This window comes from Salmo trutta, chromosome 38 (assembly GCF_901001165.1).
Source record: "Salmo trutta chromosome 38, fSalTru1.1, whole genome shotgun sequence".
Lineage (NCBI taxonomy): Eukaryota > Metazoa > Chordata > Actinopteri > Salmoniformes > Salmonidae > Salmo > Salmo trutta.
The window spans coordinates 20,197,769-20,225,064 of record NC_042994.1 but is presented as its reverse complement, the minus strand read 5'-3'; the positions used below and the strand labels follow the sequence as shown (position 1 = coordinate 20,225,064).

The 27,296-nt window shown below is 43.7% G+C and overlaps 1 protein-coding gene across 3 annotated transcripts in view; it reads left to right on the top strand.

The window, feature by feature from the left end:
• LOC115177735 (sodium/calcium exchanger 1) overlaps nt 1-27,025 on the top strand; it is a 60,701-nt gene extending 33,676 nt beyond the window's left edge. The window contains exons 3-11 of one of the 3 annotated variants that reach the window (XM_029738677.1): nt 6,459-6,565; nt 9,061-9,081; nt 9,497-9,514; nt 9,621-9,635; nt 12,373-12,441; nt 13,848-13,975; nt 14,785-14,884; nt 22,929-23,201; nt 23,561-27,025. In XM_029738677.1, the coding sequence (XP_029594537.1) occupies nt 6,459-6,565; nt 9,061-9,081; nt 9,497-9,514; nt 9,621-9,635; nt 12,373-12,441; nt 13,848-13,975; nt 14,785-14,884; nt 22,929-23,201; nt 23,561-23,937 (1,108 nt within the window). In that variant the 3' untranslated portion in view covers nt 23,938-27,025. Of the gene's footprint in view, nt 1-6,458; nt 6,566-7,281; nt 7,573-9,060; nt 9,082-9,496; nt 9,515-9,620; nt 9,636-12,372; nt 12,442-13,847; nt 13,976-14,784; nt 14,885-22,928; nt 23,202-23,560 lie in introns of those variants that run through there. The other 2 variants (XM_029738678.1, XM_029738679.1) reach the window with 2 other exon arrangements.
• Nucleotides 27,026-27,296: the final 271 nt, after the last annotated feature.

Sequence of the window (27,296 nt, the reverse complement as noted above, 5' to 3'; positions counted from 1 at the left end):
AAATTCTGTGTAACTTCCAGCACGTGTTTACTGTGAACACTGAGGCTGTACCCATTTTAAGTTACAGTTTCAGACTGTGGCTATTTGATTGTAATGTAGGCCTACCAGAGTGGTCTACCATCAATAACAATGGATAAAATGCATCCATAACATTTTAACATGGAAATAGCTGTTCTATCATTCAGCCTACAGTAGCAGCCAATGTGGGGTGTTCAATGTAAGCCTAAATTCCTTGACTTTTGAAAAAAAACATGCAAGGCTTGACATTAACCTGTTTATCCACTTGTTCTTCAGACAAGGAGGTGACTATAAATGTTGTTGTCTTGTTTGATGCAAGAAATCACTTTACAAAATAAAATGCATTATTATTTCCACACCATTATTACAGAGAATCAGACAAATTATCCTGCCCTCTGCCTATTGGCTACTTAGCTTATTCAAGCCTGTTTCAAAATGCAACACTGCCCTTTTAAGACAAAAAAAAGCTCTTTACCAGACTCGCTTTTCAAAGATGTCTAGAAATGTACACGTTTTGTGCTCTTGTAGGAAGCAATCACTCCCCCATTGCTGACTACAAATTATCTATAACTTGGCTAATAACTCACTAAGTGGCAAAGGATATGAACAAATGTGCACACATGACTACATGCAGCTCTTGCTTTGATCTCAAAACAAACGCATCTACTCATGACCGCTCATGTTGTAAACACAGTCCAGTTCAAAGTGATTGGCACAGATCCATATATGGGAGTCATGCATTTCAATGAAATAGAATCCTACTCCAATGCATTCTGCCTACAACAACATCTCTTGCGTAGTTAGTTTTGCATTCTAAGTCTTGCGTAGTTCATTTTGTTTCATTATGTTGAATTAAAAGTGGCTAATATTGTGTTGACTCGAACACAATTCCCACAGTAAAGGGAAACGTTGATAGTGTTAACTAAGGGGGAAAACTCGATAAAGGTGAGTAAAGTTCAATCTTGTGCTTCTCTGTGCGGGTTCATATTTCTTCAGTGTGGTAGTCCCGGGGGATCTGCGCGCCCGTCCGCAGCTTAGAGGGAACATTGCCCACAGGTGTATTGAAAATTGAGGGGGGGAACGAACTCAATATACTTTAAAATAACTAGAACCAAATCTAAACTGTGTGAAATGATAATGGGCCTACAATATATTCATATAGTTTCTTGACTGTCCAGCTCACTAATAATCACTGTGCACAGTCAATGGACCTACACTCATACAGTTTCTTGAATGTCCAAGTCGCTAATAATCACTAGACAGTCAGGAAGCATAGAAAATTCCCAAAACGATGGCAAGGAAACATAACCAATTTTCAGTACCTCGTAGAAGACCGAATGCGGCACCCGGGGTAAAATTTGTTTGACACCCCTGGTTTAATCCATGACACCCAGGGCTGCCTGAGAGGGTGAATAGGAGGTGTCACAAGAGGAAGGGACTGACTCCCTGTTATGTCACCCAAGGGCCCAGCAGGACTCTTGCTATTTCCTTTCACCAGAGACTCATTCACCTATGTGGCACCAAGAGGCCGTTGATCAATAATTCATGTTAATCTTAGTCAATCACATGAACATCAGCTTGATGACTCTATAAAAAGGTCCCCTGTCACTTAGTAGTTGACTTTGAGTAATGGACAATTCCAGAGTGATGGATGTGGCATTTCCACACAAAATCACAAATTAAATGTCTCACAGAATGGACAAACAAAACATTAGTTAAACTGTTGCATGCTCAGGTTGACTATCCCACATAATTGCCATAATTCTAATCAGTTTGGAGGTTCCAATTAGTTTGAACTAGTTTGTGGTTTGTCAATCCCTCTCTAGCCTCCACCTAATGAAGTTTTGAAAAAGTAATCAAAGTATTCGGACTCCTGCATGGCTCAGAGGTCTAAGGCACTGCATCTCAGTGCTAGAGGCATCACTACAGACCCTGGTTTGATTTCAGGCTGTATCACAACAGGCCGTGATTGGGAGTTCCCTAGGGCATGCGCACAATTGGCCCAGTGTCGTCCGGGTTAGGGTTTGGCCGTCATTGTAAATAAGAATTTGTTCTTAACTGTCTTGCCTAGTTAAATAAATGTTACATATTACATTATTACTGACAATTCACCATACTGTATTCACACTGTGTCAGATTAGCTTCCAGTTGACTCGTAGCCTGTATCCCAAAAACCATGTAATGTTATGAACAATATAAGAGCAAAAACCTCATACCTCCAATATGCCTATGAGAATATACCCACAAATCACTGTGGAACCCACGTAATACCAGCCTGGTCTCATAGAGTAGACATAACATAGTAAATGTATATCCAAGATACTCAAATTAGTATGATATGTTACGTTTGGTATGGCTACATAAGACAGATGTTTACTTACTATGGTGGTTGGGCAGGGTGGATGGTAGTCCCGTGTAGCTCAGTTGGTAGAGCGTGGCACTTGCAACGCCAGGGTTGTGGGTTTGAGTCCCACGGTGGAACAGTACGAAAAAAAATATAAAAATGTATGCACTCACTACTGTAAGTCGCTCTGGATAAGAGCGTCTACTAAAATGTAAAATGATTTGTTGGCTTATAACACGAATAACACAGCGACACGGATAATATAGAGCCGGCGGGATTTTCCATGCGCCGGCAGAACAGAGAAGAAGCTACGTCTGGCAGGGGTGGGGGTGTGTGTTTTTTTGTGAATAACAGCTGGTGAGCGATGTCTAATATTAAAAAAGTCTCAAGGTATTGCTCGCCTGAGGTACAGTATTGTACCTTAAGATAAGCTGTAGACCACACTATCTACCAAGAGAATTCTCATCTATATTATTCGTAGATGTCTATCTACCACCACAGTCTGATGCTGGCACTAAGACCGCACTCAACCAACTCTACAAGGCCATAAGCAAACAAGAAATTTCTCTTCCAGAAGTGGCGCTCCTAGTGGCCGGGGACTTTAATGCATGCAAACTTAAATCAGATTTAACACATTTTTACCAGCATGTCACATGTGCAACCAGAGGAAAAAAAACTTTAGACCACCTTTACTCCACACACAGAGATGCATACAAAGCTCTCCCTCGCCCTCCATTTGGCAAATCTGACCATAATTCTATCCTCCTGATTCCTGCTTACAAGCAAAAACTAAAGCAGGAAGTACCAGTGACTCGCTCAATACGGAAGTGGTCAGATGATGCAGATGCTACGCTACAGGACTGTTTTGCTAGCACAGACTGGAATATGTTCTGGGATTCATCCAATGGCATTGAGGAGCATACCACCTCAGTCATCGACTTCTTCAATAAGTGCATCGATGACGTCGTCCCCGCAGTGACCGTACGTACATATCCCAACCAGAAGCCAGGGATTACAGACAACATCCACATCGAGCTAAAGGCTAGAGCTGCCGCTTTCAAGGAGCAGGACACTAATCCGGATGCTTATAAGAAATCTCGCTATGCCCTCAGACGAACCATGCTCGCTTCGAGGCAAGCAACACTGAAGCATGCACGAGAGCACCAGCTGTTCTGGATGACTGTGTGATACGCTCTCAGTAGCCGATGTGAGCAATACCTTTAAACAGGTCAACATTCACAAAGCCACGGGGCCAGATGGATTACCAGCATGCGCGGCCCAACTGGCAAGTGTCTTCACTTACATTTTCAACCTCTCCCTGACCGAGTCTGTAATACCTACAGCCTAATACCTGCAGCCCACCATAGTCCCTGTGCCCAAGGAAGCAAAGGTAACCTGCCTAAATGATTACCACCCCGTAGCACTCATGTCGGTAGCCATAAGGTGCTTTGAAAGGCTGGTCATGGCTCACATCAACAGCATCCTCCCAGATACACAAGTTCCTTGGTGTCCACATCACCAACGAACTATCATGGTCCAAACACACCAAGACAGCCCTGAAGAGGGCACGACAAAACCTTTCCCCCTCCCAGGAGACTGAAAAGATTTGGCATGGGTCCCCAGATCCTCAAAAGGTTCTACAGCTGCACCATCGAGAGCATCCTGACCGGTTGCATCACCGCCTGCTATGGCAACTGCTCGGCATCTGACCACAATTCGCTACAGATGGTAGTGCGTACGGCCCAGTACATTTCTGGGGCCAAGCTTCCTGCCATCCAGGACCTATGTAATAGGCGGTGTCAGAGAAAAGCCCATAAAATTGTCAGAGACTCCAGTCACCCAAGTCATAGACTGTTTTCTCTGCTACCGGAGCACCAAGTCTAGGACCAAAAGGCTCCGTAACAGCTTCTACCCCCAAGCCATAAGACTGCTGAACAATTCATAAAATGGCCACCAGACTATTTACATTGACACCACCCTCCATTTGTTTTGTACACTGCTGCTACTCGCTGTTTATTATCTATGCATAGTCACTTCACCCCTACCTACATGTACAAATGACCTCAACTGACCTGTACCCCCGCCCCCTGACTCGGTGTAATGCTGGGACGTCGTGGGTGTGGAGTCAGGCGCAGGAAACAGAAGCGTTTAGTACAGTGCTCTTTATTACGCACCACCAAAAGAGTATTCGCCCAACACAACAGGGCGTATCAAAATACAAAGTCCCAAAAAACACGATCCACTACACAACACAGTGTAAATGAATGAAACAAGCACGCACACAGAACAGGTGGGGAGACGGGCTTAAATAGCTCAGCTAATGACCTAATTGAAACAGGTGCAACAAATAAAGGCATAACCAACAGAAAAGGAAAAAGGGATCGGTGGCAGCTAGTAGGCCGGTGACGACGACCGCCGAGCGCCACCCGAACAGGGAGAGGAGTCACCCTCGGCCGAGTCGTGACACTCGGTACCGGTACTCCCTGCATATAGCCTCGTTATTGTTATGTTATTGTGTTACTTTTTATTATTTTTTACTTTAGTGTATTTGGTAAATACTGCACTGTTGGTTAAGGGCTTGTAAGTAAGCATTTCACGGTAAGATCTACAGTTGTTGTATTCGGCGCATGTGACAAAAAAAGTTTGATTTGATTTGTGTTTATGCTAATTCTATTAGGACTCGCAATCAGTGTTTAGCCTACCTTTAATGGAGGAAATACATGTCAGACCACAGACATTTTCTGTTGTTAGATGCAGTTATCGGCTAGATTTAAATGGTCCATCTTGTCACGGGAGAAATATGGCAAACACAGCAGCCTTGAAGGATCGTTCATCAACCATCCACCAGGTTACATTTTGAATTGGTGTGTCACATGGATTGGCTGTTTATTTTTTTAGGATGATAAATTGTCAACAAATCGTGGATTTTGTGAATAGTTCATCCCTAATATTATCACAATCTGTTGTGATTATTTCCTGTCATTTCAAATCCAACAGCAAGTGGCCATCTGCTACAGCAGCTAGTTTCTGCATTATTTAGCAGTAGCAATCAGACAATTAATAACTTATAAATTGCCAATGTCATCTCCTGTTAAGGCCCAAGGCAAGTAGAAAGGCTTTTCTTTCAAAGCTGCCTACATAGTTTTTGTCATTACTTGCATATTTTGTCCAAGTATATTAGTAGTGTGGTGTTTGGAGACATGTTCAGACATGTTAGGCTAGCTGTTAGAGCTACAAGCCTGTCATCTCCCTCTCACCTTACCCCTGGTCTGGTCCCAGATCTGTTTGTGCTGTCTTGCCAACTCCTATGGTCATTGTCATGAGTTGGATATACAGCACAAACATATCTGGGATCAGGAAATCATTTCCCCATGGTTTAGTTTATAAACATTATGCAGGAGTGCATCTTCAACCCATGGGTGCTCTGCTTTTGTCTCAGAGAGTTGTTTTAGTCTCCATATTTGGGTAGCATCGCTGTTGAGAGGATCCTGGTCATTCTCAAACATGGGCCTGAGCCACAGTATAAGACTTTAAAATAGACTGATAGACTCTCTAGGCCTTTTCACATTACTGAGCCAAGCCAAGCTCAACTTACATTTGACCTGTTGTTGAGAATAAAAATGCAATAATATATATTGGAGGGAAAAAATGTCCACCATGCCTGTCTATACATACAGTAGGGCCTGTGGCCTATAAGAACACTAACAGTACAATACAGCACTGCATAGTCACACACTTGAAAATATTTCAGTCTTGTTGTGAATTGTTGTGTCCCTCATTTGTCTCAAATTACTTTCATTCAGAACTTAAATGTAGTATTTTGATGAATCGATATATGGTGGTGTTTTCATTTTTCCAGTACATTTTTGTATAAAAGACATTGATTTCATTGTTTGTGATTTATTGTCTCCCCCTACCGGAATCGCTTGATGTCACTCTACAACCCATCTTCCCATTTGTTTTTGTGCTGTCGCCTTTGTGTCGTTTGACAATGCATGGCTCGTCGTTCTTCTTCCCTCATGTTCGCACTCTCCATACGCTTTTCTATCTGCAACCTTGTGTTCTTTCTCTCTCTCTCTTTCTCTCTCTGTTTCAGCAAAACTATACAGATCAATATAATCGATGACGAGGAGTATGAGAAAAACAAGAACTTCTTCCTTGAGATGGGAGAGCCTCAGCTGCTGGAGATGAGTGAGAGGAAAGGTGGGGCGTTCCCTTCCCAGGCTTTGGTCCCAACCCTGTACCCCTTAACCCCGCCCCCATTCCATTCACCATGTATGGCGTCCCCTACTGGATCCATCCTATTACTTTGTGTTCGCTCAGACCTACTGTATTGGGTATACATGGATAAAGGCCACATTTACATCCTCCATGGAGCATTTTCACAATCCTGGTCCAAGAGGAACACTGTAATAGATAGGTTTTCCTACCCGCCGGATTTTCTTTTTTGGTATTTTTTCATTGTTACCTTTCATCCATATTTGTATAATGGTTGGGTGTATATTTCTTGATTATGAATCCCAAGATTGATTGGAGCCGAAACCAGCATACACAGTGGTCCTCCAGGACGAGCATTGAGCCTAAAACAATTTTAGTCAGACCTAGACTACAGAGCACTTGTTTATAGTCACTTTTTTATCTGTGACCTTTTATTGACCTCAGCACCTAGACAAAACAATATCAATGTTATGAGAGGTAAATACCAGGACATAACAATATCAAATGCACAGACCTAACAATAGTGATGATATGTTTAGAGTTGAAGATCAATGAAAAGCTTTCATCTTTAAACTCAAACTGAGATCATAGAGGCTTCCAAACAGAGTTCCAACTGTCCCTCCATGTATGCACCATGAGGTGGTACGAGTGTGCAACAGAGCTCGACTTCCCCCCTACCCCCGAACCCGGTCAAACTGTTCCATCTGTACGTCCATGGATGGCTCAGTGGATAGGTGGATATCGAAACCAGTCCAAATCCTTTTTGGTGTGTGTGTGTGTGCGTGTGTTTGTGAAACGTGCACAATCTGTCCTTCCTCCTTCCCCCACTTCCCGCCCTCGTCCTTCACCTTTCCCTTTTTGTTTTATACCTTGTCTTGTGTCCCCTTGCAGGAAGACCATAGCGGTTAGAATACTTGACCACGACGAATATGAAAGACAGGCCAGATTCTACATAGAGCTGCAGGAGCCCCATTGGAAAAGGCGATTGACAGGTGTGAGAGTAACTGAAAAGAGTAGAAGATGGGCTCAAGCTTCTGACCTCCTCCTCTTCTTCCTCCCACTCCTTCTTACTGCCATCTTTCCTGTTATTTTTCTTACCCTTTTCTGCTCCCTCTCGTATTTTCTCCGCTGTCGCAAGGCAACCTACCCTCTCCTCTGGTTTCTTGTATTTGTGAACAGGATTTGGAACAGGAACAGGATTTGAGCAGAGTCAGTGAAGTTTATTTCTGTCCTGTTAAGGATTCCCATCCTATGAGGCGTGCAGAGCGATAATAGCTTTTTGGTTGATAAACAAAGGTGGAATGTTGACTGGTAATGGTTGTATGCTCAAGAAGGTGCTTTTCTAGCCCTTGAGCTCTTGTGGTCTTCAGCCAAGCAAATGGTCCAAGTTTACCCTTTTATAACCATACCCCTTGGTACTAACTGTGTTCTACTGTTTATGTTTGAGGTGCTGCTTGGAACACACACTCACAATACTCAAGAACATTATAAGTTTTTCAGTATGCATGTTGGACTTTGATTAACTCCTTACTGTAGGATTTTGGAAGAAATGCCATCAGATATATTTTTTGAATTTCATAATACAATATTAACATCTATATAAGGTACCAATAAATATACTGAATCACCACTCTCAATGTACGAAAATAACTCAATGTATGAAAATAACATATTATCAATGTGCTAATGAGAAAATTGTGTGATGCGGTGGTTAATTTATCATGCAAACTTTGCCATCACAGAGAAGTGATTGCTGTACATGTTTATTGTGGTGCCATTTCATTTCATATTTTTTATGTATACCTCCAAATTAAGCTATGCCAGAGCCTAAGGCCCTGTTTCCCAAAACCTTCGTAACTTTACATTTTCGGACATTAGGGACGGTGCATCGTTAAAATGCTCTTATGAGACTTCAGTTCCTCTCAGGAAACTGGGCCCAAATCAGTATGCTGCAGGATAATGTTAGCGCATCATTTTGACAATACCCTGTCTTGACTTATTTAGTGTGCGTTTAGGCATCATTTCTCATTGTTTAAACTTTCATCCAGTGGAAACATTTAGCGTGTAACAAATACCACTATGAAACCCACACTGATACCTTGTTTTTATTTCCGAATATGTTCCATTTTTCAATTCTCACAGATATTGTGAATTTAAATTGTGCCCAATATACACAGTACCTCTGAGATTTGATTGGCCCAAGTGTTTCATTGGCATTTAATGTATGACATTTTGAGTCCTACAAGTCTGATTTCAAATTCAAAAACTTGCTAGACATGTCTAGTCTGTAGTGAACAACAACCTAACCACGAAATCTATATATTATAACTAACTTGCCTGATGGCTATAACTTTTTGCCACCGGCTTGTGTATATTCATTCCTCTGTTTCCCTTGTTACTTGTTTCAATTTCTCTTGTTTCTCATGTCTCATTTCTCTCTGCTCAACTGTCTCTTGTCTCATCTGTTTCCATCCTGTCAGCTGTGTTGCTTCAAGAAATTGGTAAGCAGTCTACTTTTTCTCGTTAGTCTGCTCCGGTGTGCTGTCACACTCTTTGTTTCCCTCGCTTCTGAAGTCACCTATTACTTCAAATGCCATTCATTGTCTCTTACTATTGTAGTGAAGTGTCAAAAGTGCATACACTGGCAGTCTGTGTACATGGTAACCTTCTACAGACGGGTAAATTCATTTCCTAAATGATGTTCTCAGTTGCAAGAAAACATGTGTAATTGTTCTTATTAAAGAGTGAGTTGGAAGTAGGCTTATACAGTATTTTTATTACTAGAGTTTAATTATTATTTGCTGATCAAAATGTGTCATTAATGAATACTGTTATTAAGATACTTCATATAAACTAATACCCACTCACAACCAAAAGGCATGTTTGATTTAATTTCTTTATTTTCTATGGTTTTAGGTGGATTCGTGAAGACAGGTATGGAATATTGCTATTGCAAACAAAAATTAGATTATTTGGATTCAATGTATATATTGATTGATTGATGAATTAATTAATGGGTCATTTTTATTAATTTTAATAGACAAAAGGCTTTATGGTAAGAGACGGTTCAGTGTTGTAATTAATTGCTTTAAAATCGTTGAAATTTAAAGCAAGTTAAATTCAAGTAACATATGTGTCACCTTGGTGAGAATTGTGCGTTCTACTACCCATTACTAATGGCACAAGCCTTTCAGGCTACTCTTTCATTGTTTAGACTATCTTTGTAACTATGTCTATTTAGACATAGACATTTATATTAAACCAATGTAATAGATTGATTATACTGAGAAAGCTTTGATAGACTTTAGTTGATTTGAGCATGGCATATTTTCAATGAATGACCCCACTGTGTGTGACCACACTGTGTGTTTCTGTAGGCGTGTACCAGTGGACGCTGCTGAGGGGGCTCTTAATAATGGCTGGAATGGAGTCCATGAAGTGGTATTAACTGTATGGAAACCACATCTTTGATGTGTTTGATACCATGCCATTGACAGGGCTGGGGAGTAACAGATTACATGTAATCTGTTACATGTAAGGGATTACAAAAAAAAAAATTGGTAACTGTAATCCGGTACATTACCAGAAAAAAATACTGTAATCAGATTACAGATACTTTTGAAAAACTAGATGATTACTTCGAGGATTACTTTTGAATTCAGAAAGGATGTTTGTGAAAAAAATCTTTGACACTTCTTTGATTTCTCAATGACATTCAAATCAGCATTGAAAAAAGGTGCACATTTAAATTTGTTCCACCTGAGCCAGTCTGACCACTATGATGACACACCAAATGTGTTTGATGGATCGCGGGAAAAGAGCAAAAATAAGCTTTTGTAGGCTACAGTACAAGCTATGTCTTACAAGGGTGAGACTGCTGTCGGCATCCAAAGATTATCCAACTTTAATAAACGCTTGGAGGAAAGGATGACAGCAGTGGTGTAGTCTACGGCAATATGGATATCAATTATTATTGATATCTACATAGCGTGTTGATGTGAATCACACTGCTGCTCTGTCATTTAGCTATTTGCCCCTTACAGATTGTGGTTGTTGTGGATGGCTGTTCACAAATCTAAATATGTATTTGAACCCAATAATGGATGAATTCAAGAAGTTCAAGGTTCCTATCAATCATTGTTTTTTAAACCATTGGACAGCCAGTGAAAAATAAACTCTTGCAACAGCTGCATAGTGCGGATCCCAGCCTATGGAATAAAAGTGGGGATGTTATTGCTTAATCTAATTCATGCTGATAAAAAAAAACATCCATAGGCCTAATGGACACATGCTCAAACTCGCACACTTTTGATCTGTAGTTGGTACATCCATTTTTGGACTTATAAATTATATATATTAATGTAAAGATATAATTTAGTCGTATTATTATATGTAGTAGAAAGTGATGGGTTAGAAGAAGCCTACATAACCAACCCATAAAGTAAAATTTAACATCTGTATATGGCCAGCTATGTAAACTTTAACATTGATTTATTCTGCAATAAATGTCATTCAATTGGTAACATACATTTTTGTCTTCTTCTAATGACTCTTAAGGGAAAAGTAATTTAAAAGTAACTGAATGTAATCAGATTACGTTACTGAGTTTGGGTAATCCAAAAGTTACTTTATTGATTACAATTTTGGACAGGTAACAAGTAACCCTGGCCATTGACTTCATTCCAGCCATTATTATGAGCTTTCCTCTCATCATCAGCCTCCACTGGCGTGTACGTGTCGAGACACGTGTCATTTGCATGCCACCGGGGTTCATGGAATGATTCAAAGCCTAGATTGACCTCCAAAGAGACAGCTTTTGCCCTTTGTCCACTTTGGCTTATATAACACCATGCCCGTGATCAGACACTCACTGGTATCACTGAGCACACTCTGTGGTCCTTTAACGGTTGGGTCGTGGACCGTTAATGGCCAGGTCACACTATTCATCGGGGTTCAATCAAGTCTCTTGGGAATGCAATTTCCACCAACACTTTGTACTTACTCAACTGTATACAGTAGGCTAATTACTGATAAGGTAAATATAACAATGTAATGAAACGGAACAAGTTAAATTATGATTCAAATAATTTCATGTCCCAAGGAACTTGAGTTGAATTCCCCCTATTTTAGAGAAATAGACATTCATAAAGCTTACACACTTGACACACTTTTATCATGGTAATTCAGGTATAACAAATTATTCATAAATGGTTTATGCATGTGTTCTTGTTGTGTACAGTGTGACCAGTTGTATAGCCATTTCACCTAACATGCCTGGTGATTGCTGTATGTGCTATGTCAGTGGTCACTCCGGTTCAAGAGAGGTACTGGGTGTGCAGGCTTTTGTTCCAGCCCAGCACTAACACACTTGATAGCACTTAGGTTACACACTTCACTCAGCTCTTCAGTCTGGGCCGGGATTAGCTGAATCAGGTGTGTTTGTGATCCAAATGCTATATGAAAAATAATATTTTCTATCAAACACAGTCACTGGTTTCCCCCGGATAACTTTAAAAACATGATTGCTCTAGAGCTGCAACTGTAACAAAAGTCTCAAAGCAAATGTACTCAAATGAATGTACTCAACAAAGTAATGTTTACAGGGGGATCAAAGAATCTCAACAGCTTTTCAATTGAACTGTGCATTCCTCCACCATAATATTGTAAAATATATTGGATAGTGTTTTTGACTTATCCGGAAACCTTGGGAAACAGTTTTTTTTAATCTAATGGGGGCTCTTTGTGCAGTGGGGCCTCTTTGTGCAACTTTGAACTGTGAACTTATCCCTCAGGCAGGGACGTCTACCGGAAAGTGCAGGGTAGGGATAACCCTGTCCCTGCCACCATTATCAGCATTGCAGGTATACATCCTCCCTTTGTCCTCTCCATCCTCCCCTCACTTCGCTATCGTCTCGCTCTCCTCTATCCTCCCCTCACTTCTCTATCGTCTCGCTCTCCTCTATCCTCCCTCACTTCTCTATCGTCTCGCTCTCCTCTATCCTCCCTCACTTCGCCATCGTCTCGCTCTCCTCTATCCTCCCCTCACTTCGCTATCGTCTCGCTCTTCTCTATCCTCCCTCACTTCGCTATCGTCTCGCTCTCCTCTATCCTCCCCTCACTTCTCTATCGTCTCGCTCTTCTCTATCCTCCCTCACTTCGCTATCGTCTCGCTCTCCTCTATCCTCCCTCACTTCGCTATCGTCTCGCTCTCCTCTATCCTCCCCTCACTTCTCTATCGTCTCGCTCTCCTCTATCCTCCCTCACTTCGCCATCATCTCGCTCTCCTCTATCCTCCCCTCACTTCTCTATCGTCTCGCTCTCCTCTATCCTCCCTCACTTCGCCATCATCTCGCTCTCCTCTATCCTCCCCTCACTTCGCTATCGTCTCGCTCTTCTCTATCCTCCCTCACTTCGCTATCGTCTCGCTCTCCTCTATCCTCCCCTCACTTCGCTATCGTGTCGCTGACCTCTATCCTCCCTCACTTCTCTATCGTCTCGCTCTCTTCTATTCTCTGTTTCTCTCTCATACCATCCATGTGCCAGTGTTATGTCAAAGGCTGTACGCACTCCACTGTGTGACTCATGAGTTCTCTGTCACAGATGTCTCAATACTGCCTCCAGCTGGAAATCTCTGTGAATTAACAGTCTGCTTTTTCATTTCCAGTGTCACTCTTTCTGAATGAACTTCCTTTCTCTATCAGCTCAGTACGTCAGTGCTTCTGCTTTGGTGACTAGCTTTGGGCTGCAAAGCTAATAGTATCATGCAGCTATTGCACATTTGCCTCTTTCACACACCTTTCTGGCTTCTCCTACTATCTATGTCCATAGATAATTTATGTAACCTGTGTATGCACACTTTTGTTAGTCCTCACTTTATCGTTAATCAATTAGCATAAACAGACCACAAGAAGGTACACTTGCAACAGAAACCCGGACTCAAGTGACATTTTCACACTTATGAGCCTCGCTAAACTGAACCAAGCTGAACTGTTATGCACTGGCCAGGTTATGCATCCAACACAGTAGCTGGAGCTGTGCTAGAAAGGATTATGTGAAAATAAAATATCCAAGGCAGCATAGTACGGCACAGCTGAGCACAATATTTGGAAAAGTGTAAATGTTTTCAAGAGCAGATGTTGAGCAGTCAACAGCTACTTTGACCACTCACGGACATACATGCATGGCCTTTTATGGGCATCGTCCTTGTCATGGCCACTAACCACCCAAATATGTTCACTCCCTTTCTTTCTCCCTCTCTCTCCCTCAGAGGAAGGGGACGAGGAAGCTCTCTCCAAGAAGGAGGAGGAGGAACGTCGCATCGCTGAGATGGGCCGGCCCACCCTGGGGGAGCACGTCAAACTGGAAGTGGTCATCGAGGAGTCGTATGAGTTCAAGGTTTGAGAAAATATATTTTGAATAACCCAAAATATTGTATTTTCAGCTCTTTGAAGCTGAAGTACAAAACTGAAAATAAAAATAAGCAAAAACACAACTTACAGAGGGGAAGCATAGCATACCCCACAAAGAACAGGTCTACCACTTACCAGACTTGCTTTCAATGAGAGTGACAAATCATTAACTCTCATTTATATCTGAAATATTTCGGGTCGCACACAAACCTACAAATTGTACCTTTTAATAATAGTAAATCACAGCTTTGATACCTCTCACTCCACTTGGAAAGGGAGTAAGACAACCAGCTGCACTTGAGATTGTATCTCCCATTACTTAAGTTGTACCTCCGATGTCTTAAGTGGTATCTCCCATGTATTAAGTCGGCCCAGCTGGAGTCCTTTCAATGTTTAATTTCATCCAAACTCCAACTGTCACTGACATGGCCATCTGTCAATCCAAAAGGTAGACAGCTATACTGATACTGTAAGTTCCATATTCCACATGAAAGAGACAGTGATTAGGATGAACATTTCGGGATTTGAGCATTAAAAACAATTATTTGCAGTTTGGGGTAGTTTTAAGGGTAGAAGTCGGGGTATGTTTGAGGTTGATATAGGGGTTGAGATATGGTTTGGTTCACAGTCTGGCCTGATAAATCAAACTGCTTTGTCTTTATTGTATTGTATAGACTTTTACAACATGTGCGCTGCCGAGGTGTGTTCATTGGGCATGTATCTGTGTTTGTAGAATGCTAAATAACCAGGATTGAGGATTAATAGACTGAAATATTATTTTCTGGTGCCCCACAGAACACAGTGGATAAACTGATTAAGAAGACCAACTTGGCTCTGTTGATTGGAACCAATAGCTGGAGGCAGCAGTTTATGGAAGCTATCACAGTCAGCTCTGGTAAGCCAATCAATCAATCAATAATTTCATTGGCAGCCTATAGAGCTTTTTAGAAATGTGTTTGTAACAAAGTGACTAACCAGACATCCAGGCCTAACAACCCCAAAAGAGCAAGCCACAACTAGAGTGGCAGGGGAAAACTCCCTAGGTCTAGGAAGTGCTGTAGGAAGAACCCTTCAAGGTAGCCTCGTAAATACCATATCTGCGTCTCAAATGGCATCATATTCCCTTTATAGTGCACTACTTTTGACCAAGACCTATAGGGCTCTGTTGAAAAGTAGTGCACTATAATGAATAGGTTGCCATTTGGGAACCAGCCTATATTCTGATTCTTGGACAACAATACAGGATGAGGTATTCAGAGCAAAATCAAATCTTGTCCAAAAGGTGAAAATATTATGTTATTTTCCTTTCAAATCACATTTGTCTTAATTTGCTACACAATCACCCTAGCCTCAAATCCATCTGCCCAAATCTTAATTGGAATGCTTTTTGTAATTAGCGGGAACTGTGAAGTTCTTGTAGCGGCGCCCTCCGAAGCATATTCCAGACACAATGCACTGTTGATTTATCAGCAGGGTAGCGCTGAAGCACAACGAACTCATCAAGCAACACACACACCCACACAATCTCACATACACAATCACATATACACACATCTCACACACACACCTACCTACACACACGCACGCTCGAACACACGCACACAGACACACACACACACACACAAAGTTCCACTGAGGGCCTGAGTGGAGATGACAAAGCTTGTTAGCCATAGGAGTGCACTCCAGAGGAGATTCCTCCAGGGATACAGTAGTAATGAGATCATTAAAAAGTCCATGTAATGAATTAGTCTGCACATGGGGTTCTAAACTACATGTGTGTGGCCGTGTGTTTGTGGCCATGTCCAGAATCAGGCTTGCCTACTACTTACTTAAACTGCATATTGTGTGCTAGTATCACATACCGTTCAAAAAAATGAATTCAGTAAGCAACAAATATCAGCATACTAGAATCCTGAGGACGCATAATCTACTGAGCAATTCCGTTTATTCCCGCCATTCGTTCATTTTGGTACAGCGCGTCCCCTCAGCTGATTATCAGCTGTTGTCAGACACTTGGTTCTCGAAAGACGATTCTCTTCCTCAAAAGTGTACAGCGAATTCTACAAGCTGAAAAGCTGAAATTAGTATGACGTCCTGCAATTTAAAGCATACAAACATTTTGAAATTTCACATACAAACTTTCTATAAAACAATGCCTACTATTCAGAATGCAAGTATGGGTATTCGGACACGACCATTGTGTGTGTGTGTACTTGTGAGTTCTGAGCTGTGCTAATATCCAGGAAGACCCTTTCCACTAGGATAGGCACAGAGTCTTTGCTGCAGATGGGCCTCATCCCTAACCTGTATGTTTACTGTAACACAAATTCAATTGGAAACAAAACAGGACAGGACATGGTCAAGCTGGATCTGTTTAACCATTATGGCCTCCTGTCCACTCAAATGCATGCATGAGCACACGCACCCACACATGCGCGCACACATAGAAACAAACATTGAAACAAGTACTGAAATGCAGGCGTATGTCTTGAGACATACTCATGGACACGACATGTATTGTATTATCAAAAATACACACAAATACAGACACACACACATACACACACACACAAACGTGACCATTCCCTGCTCCCATGCAGAGAAACGCATTGATGGATTTTGCCCATCGGCTATTTTTAGCAACGCTGTCAGTCACCCTAATGAACTTCAAGTCAGGACAGTGAGCCACATCATGGCTTCAATGAGTAGAGATGTGGCTCACTGTCCTGACTTGATGTGATAAGAGACTTCATTATTTGTGTAATGTGGAAATTCACTCTCCACACAGTCTGTAAGGAGTGGAGAGAGTGGGGCTAATGGCTAACACTACTAGGAAAGCCTGAACGTCTGTGTTTTAATTTAGAATGGACTAGTGTTGGCTAGTTTCTCCTGGTCTACTTACAGTTTAAGACTCGTTATACTCGTGCAGAGTATAAAGTCAGACAATCTGCTGTCTCAGCCACTGCCTGTCACCAAGGGAGTACGCCAAGGCTCAATCCTAGGCCCCACGCTCTTCTCAATTTACATCAACAACATAGCTCAGGCAGTAGGAAGCTCTCTCATCCATTTATATGCAGATGATACAGTCTTATACTCAGCTGGCCCCTCCCCGGATTTAGTGTTAAATGCTCTGCAACAAAACTTTCTTAGTGTCCTACAAGCTTTCTCTACCCTTAACCTTGTTCTGAACACCTTCAAAACAAAGGTCATGTGGTTTGGTAAGAAGAATGCCCCTCTCCCCACAGGTTTGATTACTACCCCTGAGGGTTTAGAGCTTGAGGTAGTTACCTCATACAAGTACTTAGGAGTATGGCTAGACGGTACACTGTCCTTCTCTCAGCACATATCAAAGCTGCAGGCTAAAGTTAAATCTAGACTTGGTTTCCTCTATTGTAATCGCTCCTCTTTCACCCCAGCTGCAAAAATAACCCTGATTCAGATGACCATCCAACCCATGCTAGATTACGGAGACATAATTTATAGATCGGCAGGTAAGGGTGCTTTCGGGGGGCTAGATGTTCTTTACCATTCGACCATCAGATTTGGCACCAATGCTCCTTATAGGACACATCACTGCACTCTATACTCCTCTGTAAACTGGTCATCTCTGTATACCCGTAGCAAGACACACTGGTTGATGCTCAGGCCTCACTCACCCCTCTCTGAGATATCTACTGCAGGCCTCATCCTCCACATGCAACACCCGTTCTGCCAGTCACATTCTGTTAAAGGTCCCCAAAGCTCACACATCCCTGGGTCGCTCGTCTTTTCAGTTCACTGCAGCTAGCGACTGGAACGAGCTGCAACAAACACTCAAACTGGACAGTTTTATCTCAATCTCTTCATTCAAAGACTCAATCATGGACACTCTTAATGACAGTTGTGGCTGCTTTGCATGATGTATTGTTGTCTCTACCTTCTTTTCCTTTGTGCTGTTGTCTGTGCCCAATAATGTCTGTACCATGGTTTGTGTTGCTACCATGTTGTTGTCATGTTGTGTTGCTACCATGCTTTGTTGTCATATGTTGCTGCCTTGTTATGTTGATGTCTTGGGTCTCTCTTTATCTAGTGTTGTCTCTCTTGGCGTGATGTGTTTTGTGTTATATTTATATACAGTTGAAGTTGGAAGTTTACATACACTTAGGTTGGAGTCATTAAAACTCGTTTTACAACCACTCCACAAATTTCTTGTTAACAAACCATAGTTTTGGCAAGTCGGTTAGGACATCTACTTAATGCATGACACAGGTCCTTTTTCCAACAATTGTTTACAGACAGATTATTTCACTTATAACTCACTGTATCACCTATTCCAGTGGGTCAGAAGTTTACATACACTACGTTGACTGTGCCTTTAAACACCTTGGAATATTCCAGAAAATGATGTCATGGCTTTAGAAGCTTCTGATAGGCTAATTGACATCATTTGAGTCAATTGAAGGTGTACCTGTGGATGTATTTCAAGGCTTACCTTCAAACTCAGTCCCTCTTTGCTTAACATCCTGGGAAAATCAAAAGAAATCAGCCAAGACCTCATAAAATAAATTGTAGACCTCCACAAGTCTGGTTCATCCTTGGGAGAAATTTCCAAATGCCTGAAGGTACCACGTTCATCTGTACAAACAATAGTACGCAAGTATAAACACCATGGGACCACGCAGCCGTCATACCACTCAGGAAGGAGACGCGTTCTGTCTCCTAGAGATGAACGCACCTTGGTGCGAAAAGTGCAAATCAATCCCAGAACAACAGCAAAGGACCTTGTGAAGATGCTGGAGGAAACAGGTACAAAAGTATCTATATCCACAGTAAAACGAGTCCTATATCGATATAACCTGAAAGGCCGCTCAGCAAGGAAGAAGCCGCTGCTCCAAAACCGCCATAAAAAAAGCCAGACTACGGTTTGCAACTGCACATGGGGAACAAAGATCATACTTTTTGGAGAAATGTCCTCTGGGCTGATGAAACAAAAATGGAACTGTTTGCCATAATTACCATTGTTATGTTTGGAGGAAAAAGGGAGAGGCTTGCAAGCCGAAGAACACCATCCCAACCATGAAGCACTGGGGGTGGCAGCATCATGTTGTGGGGGTGCTTTGCTGCAGGAGGGACTGGTGCACTTCAAAAAATAGATGGCATCATGAGGGAGGAAAATTATGTGGATATATTGAAGCAACATCTCAAGACATCAGTCAGGAAGTTAAAGCTTGGTCGCAAATGGGTCTTCCAAATGGACAATGACCCCAAGCATACTTCCAAAGTTGTGGCAAAATGGCTTAAGGACAACAAAGTCAAGATATTGGAGTGGCCACCACAAAGCCCTGACCTTAATCCTATAGAAAATTTGTGGGCAGAACTGGAAAAGTGTGCGAGCAAGGAGGCCTACAAACCTGACTCAGTTACACCAGCTCTGTCAGGAGGAATGGGTCAAAATTCACCCAACTTACTGTGGGAAGGTTGTGGAAGGCTACCTGAAACGTTTGACCCAAGTTAAGCAATTTTAAGGCAATGCTACCAAATACTAATTGAGTGTATGTAAACTTCTGACCCACTTGGAATGTGATGAAAGAAATAAAAGTTGAAATAATTCTCTCTTCTATTATTCTGACATTTCACATTCTTAAAATAAAGTGGTGATCCTAACTGACCTAAGACAGGGCATTTTTACTAGGATTTGTCACGTCCTGACCAGCAGAGGGAGGTATTGTATCAGTTTTGGTCAGGATGTGGCAGGTTTTTTGTATGTTAAGGGTTTGTGTTGGGGATTGGACTCCCAGTTGAAGGCAGGTGTGTTGAGTTGCCTTTGATTGGGAGTCCTATATAGAAGGGTGTGTTTTTCTTTGGGATTGTGGGTAGTTGTCCTTGCACTGTGTTGTATGTGCCTGCAAGACTGTTGCTGTCGTCTTTATTGTTTTGTCCAGTGGATACTTTACTCCTTTTTTTTAATTAAAAAACATGAGTATCCACATACCTGCTGCGCCTTGGTCCATTCTTGACGACACGTGCTACAGAACTACCCACCACCAAAGGACCAAGCAGCGGAAGAGGAGGAAGCCACAGGAGAACAGGGTGGATGAATGGACATGGGAGGACGTCCTGGACGGCAAGGGAGTCTACACTTGGGAAGAGATCCTGGCCGGAAGGGATCGCCTCCCATGGGAACAGGTGGAGGCACTCAGGAGAGTGGAGGCAGCTGGACAGAGGAACCAACGTGAACGTTATGCTGGAACACGGCTGGCGAGGAAGCCGGAGAGGCACCCCCAAGAAATATTTTGGGGGGGCACACGGGTAGTTTGGCCAGGCCAAGGAAGAGCCGTAAGCCAGCTACCCGTGATTACAGGGAGGTGCGTATGAGGTGGAGGGCGCCATGTTACGCTGAGGTACGCACCATCTCGCCTATACGGACGCACAGGCCAGTCCGCCCTGTACCAGCACCCCGCATGTGCCAGGGTGAGGGGAGCATCGAGCCGGAAGGGGTGATGCCAACCCTGCGCTCAAGACCGCCAGTGCGCCTCGACGGTCCGGTGTTTCCCGCTAGACGCACTAGCATGGAGGTGCGTGTCTCCAGGCTGGCACGTCCAGTACCAGCCCCACGCATCAGGCGTCTAGTGCGTCAGCCCAGCCTCACCAGTCAAGAGTCACCAGAGCTGCCCGCCAGTCAAGAGTCACCAGAGCTGCCCGCCAGTCAAGAGTCACCTGAGCTGCCCGCCAGTCAAGAGTCACCTGAGCTGCCCGCCAGTCAAGAGTCACCTGAGCTGCCCGCCAGTCAAGAGTCACCTGAGCTGCCCGCCAGTCAAGAGTCACCTGAGCTGCCCGCCAGTCAAGAGTCACCTGAGCTGCCCGCCAGTCAAGAGTCGCCTGAGCTGCCCGCCAGTCAAGAGTCGCCTGAGCTGCCCGCCAGTCAAGAGTCGCCTGAGCTGCCCGCCAGTCAAGAGTCGCCAGAGCTGCCCGCCAGTCAAGAGTCGCCTGAGCTGCCCGCCAGTCAAGAGTCGCCTGTGCTGCCCGCCAGTCAAGAGTCGCCTGAGCTGCCCGCCAGTCAAGAGTCGCCTGAGCTGCCCGCCAGTCAAGAGTCGCCTGAGCTGCCCGCCAGTCAAGAGTCGCCTGAGCTGCCCGCCAGTCAAGAGTCGCCTGAGCTGCCCGCCAGTCAAGAGTCGCCTGAGCTGCCCGCCAGTCAAGAGTCGCCTGAGCTGCCCGCCAGTCAAGAGTCGCCTGAGCTGCCCGCCAGTCAAGAGTCGCCTGAGCTGCCCGCCAGTCAAGAGTCGCCTGAGCTGCCCGCCAGTCAAGAGTCGCCTGAGCTGCCCGCCAGTCAAGAGTCGCCTGAGCTGCCCGCCAGTCAAGAGTCGCCTGAGCTGCCCGCCAGTCAAGAGTCGCCTGAGCTGCCCGCCAGTCAAGAGTCGCCTGAGCTGCCCGCCAGTCAAGAGTCGCCTGAGCTGCCCGCCAGTCAAGAGTCGCCTGAGCTGCCCGCCAGTCAAGAGTCGCCTGAGCTGCCCGCCAGTCAAGAGTCGCCTGAGCTGCCCGCCAGTCAAGAGTCGCCTGAGCTGCCCGCCAGTCAAGAGTCGCCTGAGCCGCCCGCCAGTCAAGAGTCGCCTGAGCCGCCCGCCAGTCAAGAGTCGCCTGAGCCGCCCGCCAGTCAAGAGTCGCCTGAGCCGCCCGCCAGTCAAGAGTCGCCTGAGCCGCCCGCCAGTCAGGAGCTGCCAGAGCGGGCCGACTGCCCGGAGCTGCCAGAGCGGCCCGACTGCCCGGAGCTGCCAGAGCGGCCCGACTGCCCTCCGGTCCAGCCCGAGCGGCCCGACTGCCCTCCGGTCCATTCCGAGCGGCCCGACTGCCCTCCGGCCCAACCCGAGCGGCCCGACTGCCCTCCGGTCCAGCCCGAGCGGCCCGACTGCCCTCCGGTCCATTCCGAGCGGCCCGACTGCCCTCCGGCCCAACCCGAGCGGCCCGACTGCCCTCCGGCCCAGCCCGAGCGGCCCGCCTGCCCTCCGGCCCAGCCCGAGCGGTCCGCCTGCCCTCCGGCCCAGCCCGAGCGGCCCGCCTGCCCTCCGGCCCAGCCCGAGCGGCCCGCCTGCCCTCCGGCCCAGCCCGAGCGGCCCGCCTGCCCTCCGGCCCAGCCCGAGTGGCCCGCCTGTCCCCCTGCGCAGCTATCGGCGCCACCGAAGTGGGCGACGCCGAAGGTGGAGCGAGGTCCACGTCCTGCACCTGAGCCACCTCCTGGAGAGGTGGGTTGGGGAGGGAGGGTGTAGCACAGCCACCCTACCTTCCCTCCCTTATTGTTTAGGGGGATATTTTTTTGTTGTTTGGGGGTTTGTTTTTTCTTTTAGGTGCATTCCGGGGTCTGCACCTTGGGGGGGGGGGGGGGTACTGTCACGTCCTGACCAGCAGAGGGAGGTATTGTATCAGTTTTGGTCAGGATGTGGCAGGTTTTTTGTATGTTAAGGGTTTGTGTTGGGGATTGGACTCCCAATTGAAGGCAGGTGTGTTGAGTTGCCTTTGATTGGGAGTCCTATATAGAAGGGTGTGTTTTTCTTTGGGATTGTGGGTAGTTGTCCTTGCACTGCGTTGTATGTGCCTGCAAGACTGTTGCTGTCGTCTTTATTGTTTTGTCCAGTGGATACTTTACTCCTTTTTTTTAAATTAAAAAACATGAGTATCCACATACCTGCTGCACCTTGGTCCATTCTTGACGACACGTGTTACAGGATTAAATGTCAGGAATTGTGAAAAACGGAGTTTAAATATATTTGGCTAAGGTGTATGTAAACTTCCGACTTCAACTGTATATATATATATATATATATATTTTTAAATCCCAGCACCCATACCCGCAGGAGGCCTTTTTCCTAAATTGTAAACAAGAATTTGTTCTTTACTGACTTGCCTAGTTAAATAAAGGTTAAATAAAATAAATACAACACATCTTCCCTCCCCTCAAAATGTCTCAGGCGATGATGATGAGGATGAGTGCGGCGAGGAGAAGCTGCCCTCCTGCTTTGATTACGTCATGCACTTCCTCACCGTCTTCTGGAAGCTCCTGTTCGCATTTGTGCCACCCACCGACTACTGGAACGGCTGGGCCTGCTTCGTGGTCTCCATCAGTATGATTGGCCTGCTCACCGCCTTTATTGGAGACCTGGCCTCCCACTTTGGCTGTACCGTGGGCCTCAAGGACTCCGTGACCGCCGTGGTGTTTGTGGCACTCGGGACGTCTGTGCCAGGTGCGTTCCATACATGCTGCAATACACACAGACACGCATTCACGCGCAAAGACATATTCACAAACTCTGGGTCTTATTAAGACTCTGTCACCAATCTGGTGTTTGCGGCATTGGGACGCCAGGTTAGTAACATACACCATCTAACTCTTTACTCTCATGACAGGGTTTTATCATAATTAGGCATTGTCACTCCTAAAAGCAGTGTTATGTAGGGTTTATATGAAGTGTTCTTGAATACTACACTGTCATAGCTCTTGTCATGCATTGACTTCTAATTTTGGATCTGTGTTACCCTATCACCATTCCCAATTCTTATTTTTCGTCCTCTCTCTTTCTCTCTCTCTCTCTCTGTCCCCCAGATACATTTGCCAGCAAGGTAGCTGCAATCCAGGACCAGTACGCCGATGCCTCCATCGGCAACGTAACGGGCAGCAATGCTGTCAACGTCTTCTTGGGCATCGGCGTGGCCTGGTCCATCGCCGCCATCTACCACAATTCCAAGGGCAACGACTTCCGGGTGGACCCGGGCACCCTGGCCTTCTCCGTCACCCTATTCACCATCTTCGCCTTTGTCGCCGTGGCTGTGCTCATGTACCGGCGCCGGCCCGAGATTGGGGGCGAGCTGGGTGGGCCCCGGGGCCCCAAAATCGCAACCACCTGTCTCTTCTTCAGCCTGTGGCTCATGTATATCGTATTCTCCTCCCTGGAAGCTTATTGCCACATCAAGGGCTTCTAACTTCTCTTTAAAGCATCTGAAAGCAAGATTCAAAAATAAATAATTAAAAGATCTTTGAAAGTTTTAGCTTCTAGAGTCTTCAAAAGCTTCTGAAAGACCTTCGAAAGCTTCTTAGTCTTTGAAAGCTTCTATAAGGTCTAATAAAGCTATTCAAAAGTATTTGAAAGCTTCTAAAATATATTTGAAAGCTGTTTAGTCTTTAAAAGCTTCTAAAATATATTTTAATGCTTCTAAAAAGAACCACTTTATTGACATCCAAGGTCTCCTACGCCATTGACTTCCGCGTCCCTTTATCCTAAATCTAACATCCATGACCCTGCATACCCTTCTATCTCATCCTATGGCTAAGCCATCTACTGCCACATCCAAGACATCTGAAGCATCCACTACCACAACTAAGACCTCTGAACCAACACCAGCAGGATGGTGGCCCAAAAAGAGGGATTTTTATTTTATGTTTAAACTATTCATTTGGTGTTTGTCCTCTAGCTCCTTCAATCCTGTTGTTGCAGCTTTATTTTAAATGGAAGCTATCTGTTGACTTTCATTGGATCAAGACTCCTAAGGCTGTGTATCAAAAATGTACTTTCAGATTAAGCAAAAACGTGTGCTTGTTTGGTTATACAGAACTTCAAAGCTGGGCCTAAAAGTGCTGCTGGTTGGCATCCACAATTTCTGTTCAGTGCCCCCCCCCCCAAAAAAAAACTTGACAAATTTGTCATAATATTCCTGTAACACAGAAATGTGAGTGGTTGTTTAAATGCAAAGAGCATATGGATGATAAATGCATAGTTACTTAGGTAAAAACTTGAATGAGGCTATAGCTAATTGTATGTCTACACTGTACTGTTGCAGTGATGACTGTATCTCTAATATTACAGAAACTAAAGAAACCTTTCCTTACAAGAAGAATGTCTTGATATAAAATGTCACTAATGCACATGTTACATATTATAATTTTTTCCCCACTAAACATTTATCAGCAACAATACTATAACACTAGACAAGTAGAGTGGAGACTACAATACACCAAGATCTTTTGTCAAAAGGTGATCTAAATTTTCACTAAAATACATTTACCACAATTTACAAATGAAATATCATTGTAAAACAAAAACTAAACTGCGTAAATTGAAATCAACAAGTTGTTTTATCAACAAAAACAATCTAATTGGAAGGAATGAGCATAGATATCGTTCAGTGAAAGAATTTTGGAAATGTTTTTAGGAAAATGAATCAACCTTTTCTAGCGTGGTTGAAGCTCTTTTGATATTCTTATCAGACCTCTTATGACAAGGATTATATCCTATACAGTATGGATCTTCCATATTTGGGTGAATTGGGCTTTTAAGACTTCTATCATACTGTAGTAAGAAGATAAAGTCCAGAAAATATATAGTATGCCATGGATGGGCAACTGGCGACCCTCCTTCTGTGGGCCTGCGGACCAATTACACTTTTAAAAATAAAAAAACTAATTCTTAGGAGTCTTAGTCGGGGTCTCAACTTAATGTTGAGGGTTAGAATAAAGAATACACAAGATGCAATTTCGAAATTTGGTTGTGCATCAGCAGTCACTCAATTAGCCCATGTCAGCTAAATGTTTTTTGATTGGTAAGTTAGTCTAGAGGCCAGCTAGCTAAACTTGTAGTAAGCATGGTCGAATTACCAACCAGGGTGGTGCCCATTGATCATAAGTTATAACATTAAAAACTGCTAACATTTGCATCCACCCTATGGCAAAACGGGTAGAATTGCATGACATTAGCTGTAAAACTGCTAATTGTTTTCTCCAGCCCATGGCAAAATGAGTAGAATTGCATGAAATGAGTTATAAAATAAAAATATATTCTCTCTGTCCGGTGGCAAAATGTGGAGAATTGCAGAGAACTTGCTTTAAAACGATAACATTTTCTCTACACCCCATGGCAAAATGTGTAGAATTGCAGGAAATGAACTTTAAAACTTAAAATGTTTCTCTTCGCTGTCACGAGGGTGCTTTGCTGGCAGGGGGTGGTATGGATGTGGGTACGCAGACCCACGAGCCACTGCAGCCCCTCATGATGAGTTCCGTTGCCCATCCCTGTAGTAAACTATCAAGATCTCCAAGACAGAGACTGCCAATCCCTTTATATATGTGATGTCCCTGGCATCTTTCATTTTGTCTGTTAACTACCACAGGTGACAGACGAAACAACACAAACTCTACAGTTGTGCTTCTTTCATACAAAAGTCATCCAGAATTTCTTGCGTGTCAAGTTTTGTCATACGTTGTTGTTGATTCTTTGTCCAGCTGTGCGGCGACGTTCACTTTAGCGCTGTGGTGAGCATAGTGTGCTAGTGTTAACTCTGACTGAATAATCCTCAATGTTGGATTATCAACGTGCTACTTGTAAACTATATGCATGAGTGTAAACATAACTGTATATAATAAGCCGTAGTTATCATTAACATTAGGGGACACATTTTAATAATGAGTCGTAATGGATTTAATAATGAGTCGTAATGGATTTGGGTTCATTGAGTTTGTTTTTGTGTGTTTGCTCCTAGAACAATGTTATCTGAAAGACTACACTTCTTTAAAGTAATGTGAACAAATCATTTCTTATTTGTATGAAAGGCAATATCTCATACTCTTGTGTTGATGAAATAGTTATTTGTACTGTCCAAAACTATATTGCTCTGCTTGAGTTTGCTGATGTCAAGCTTGAGGAAAAGACGAAGCAGTACTTTGTCAGTGTTATCTTTTTTTGTATATAGTGTACAGTGTTGTCAAAGTGAGGTAGTTGGCCTCAATGTTGAAAATATAAGATTCAAGCTATTTATTTTCCTACCCTTTGGGGACACAAGAATAGCTAAATGTTGCCTTCCAGGGGAGCCACGTTTGAATTGACGTTCACCCCTCTTTTCCTCACATATTTCTGAATGAGTCTGGGTGGTTCTTGTCCTTGTTGAGGTATTTTTATCCTTTCTTGCAATGGAAGTTGTCTTGTCGTCAATACATTCAGGAGCCAAAACGGATACTACATACCTACTACAGAGTGAATTCAGCCAAATTAAAAAAAAAAAAAAAAGCATCACTTTACCAGTATTGTGTGAATGCATGGTATTGTAACTTCTTACACAGTTTAGACTGGTTTAAACAAAACAAAAGGAATCGAGCCCAATTTTTTCTCTCACATTAAGAACATTGATTCACTAGTAGGACAGCTGATGCGTAAAAAATAGCCATATTATGGCTTCTGTTTATTTCACTTTTGTCATTGTTCCTATTAGTGATGTCACACACATTGACAATATTTTATTGATTCACTCTTCCTCAGCTTGTCACAAGCCTAGGCCCGTCTCTAGACAGATTG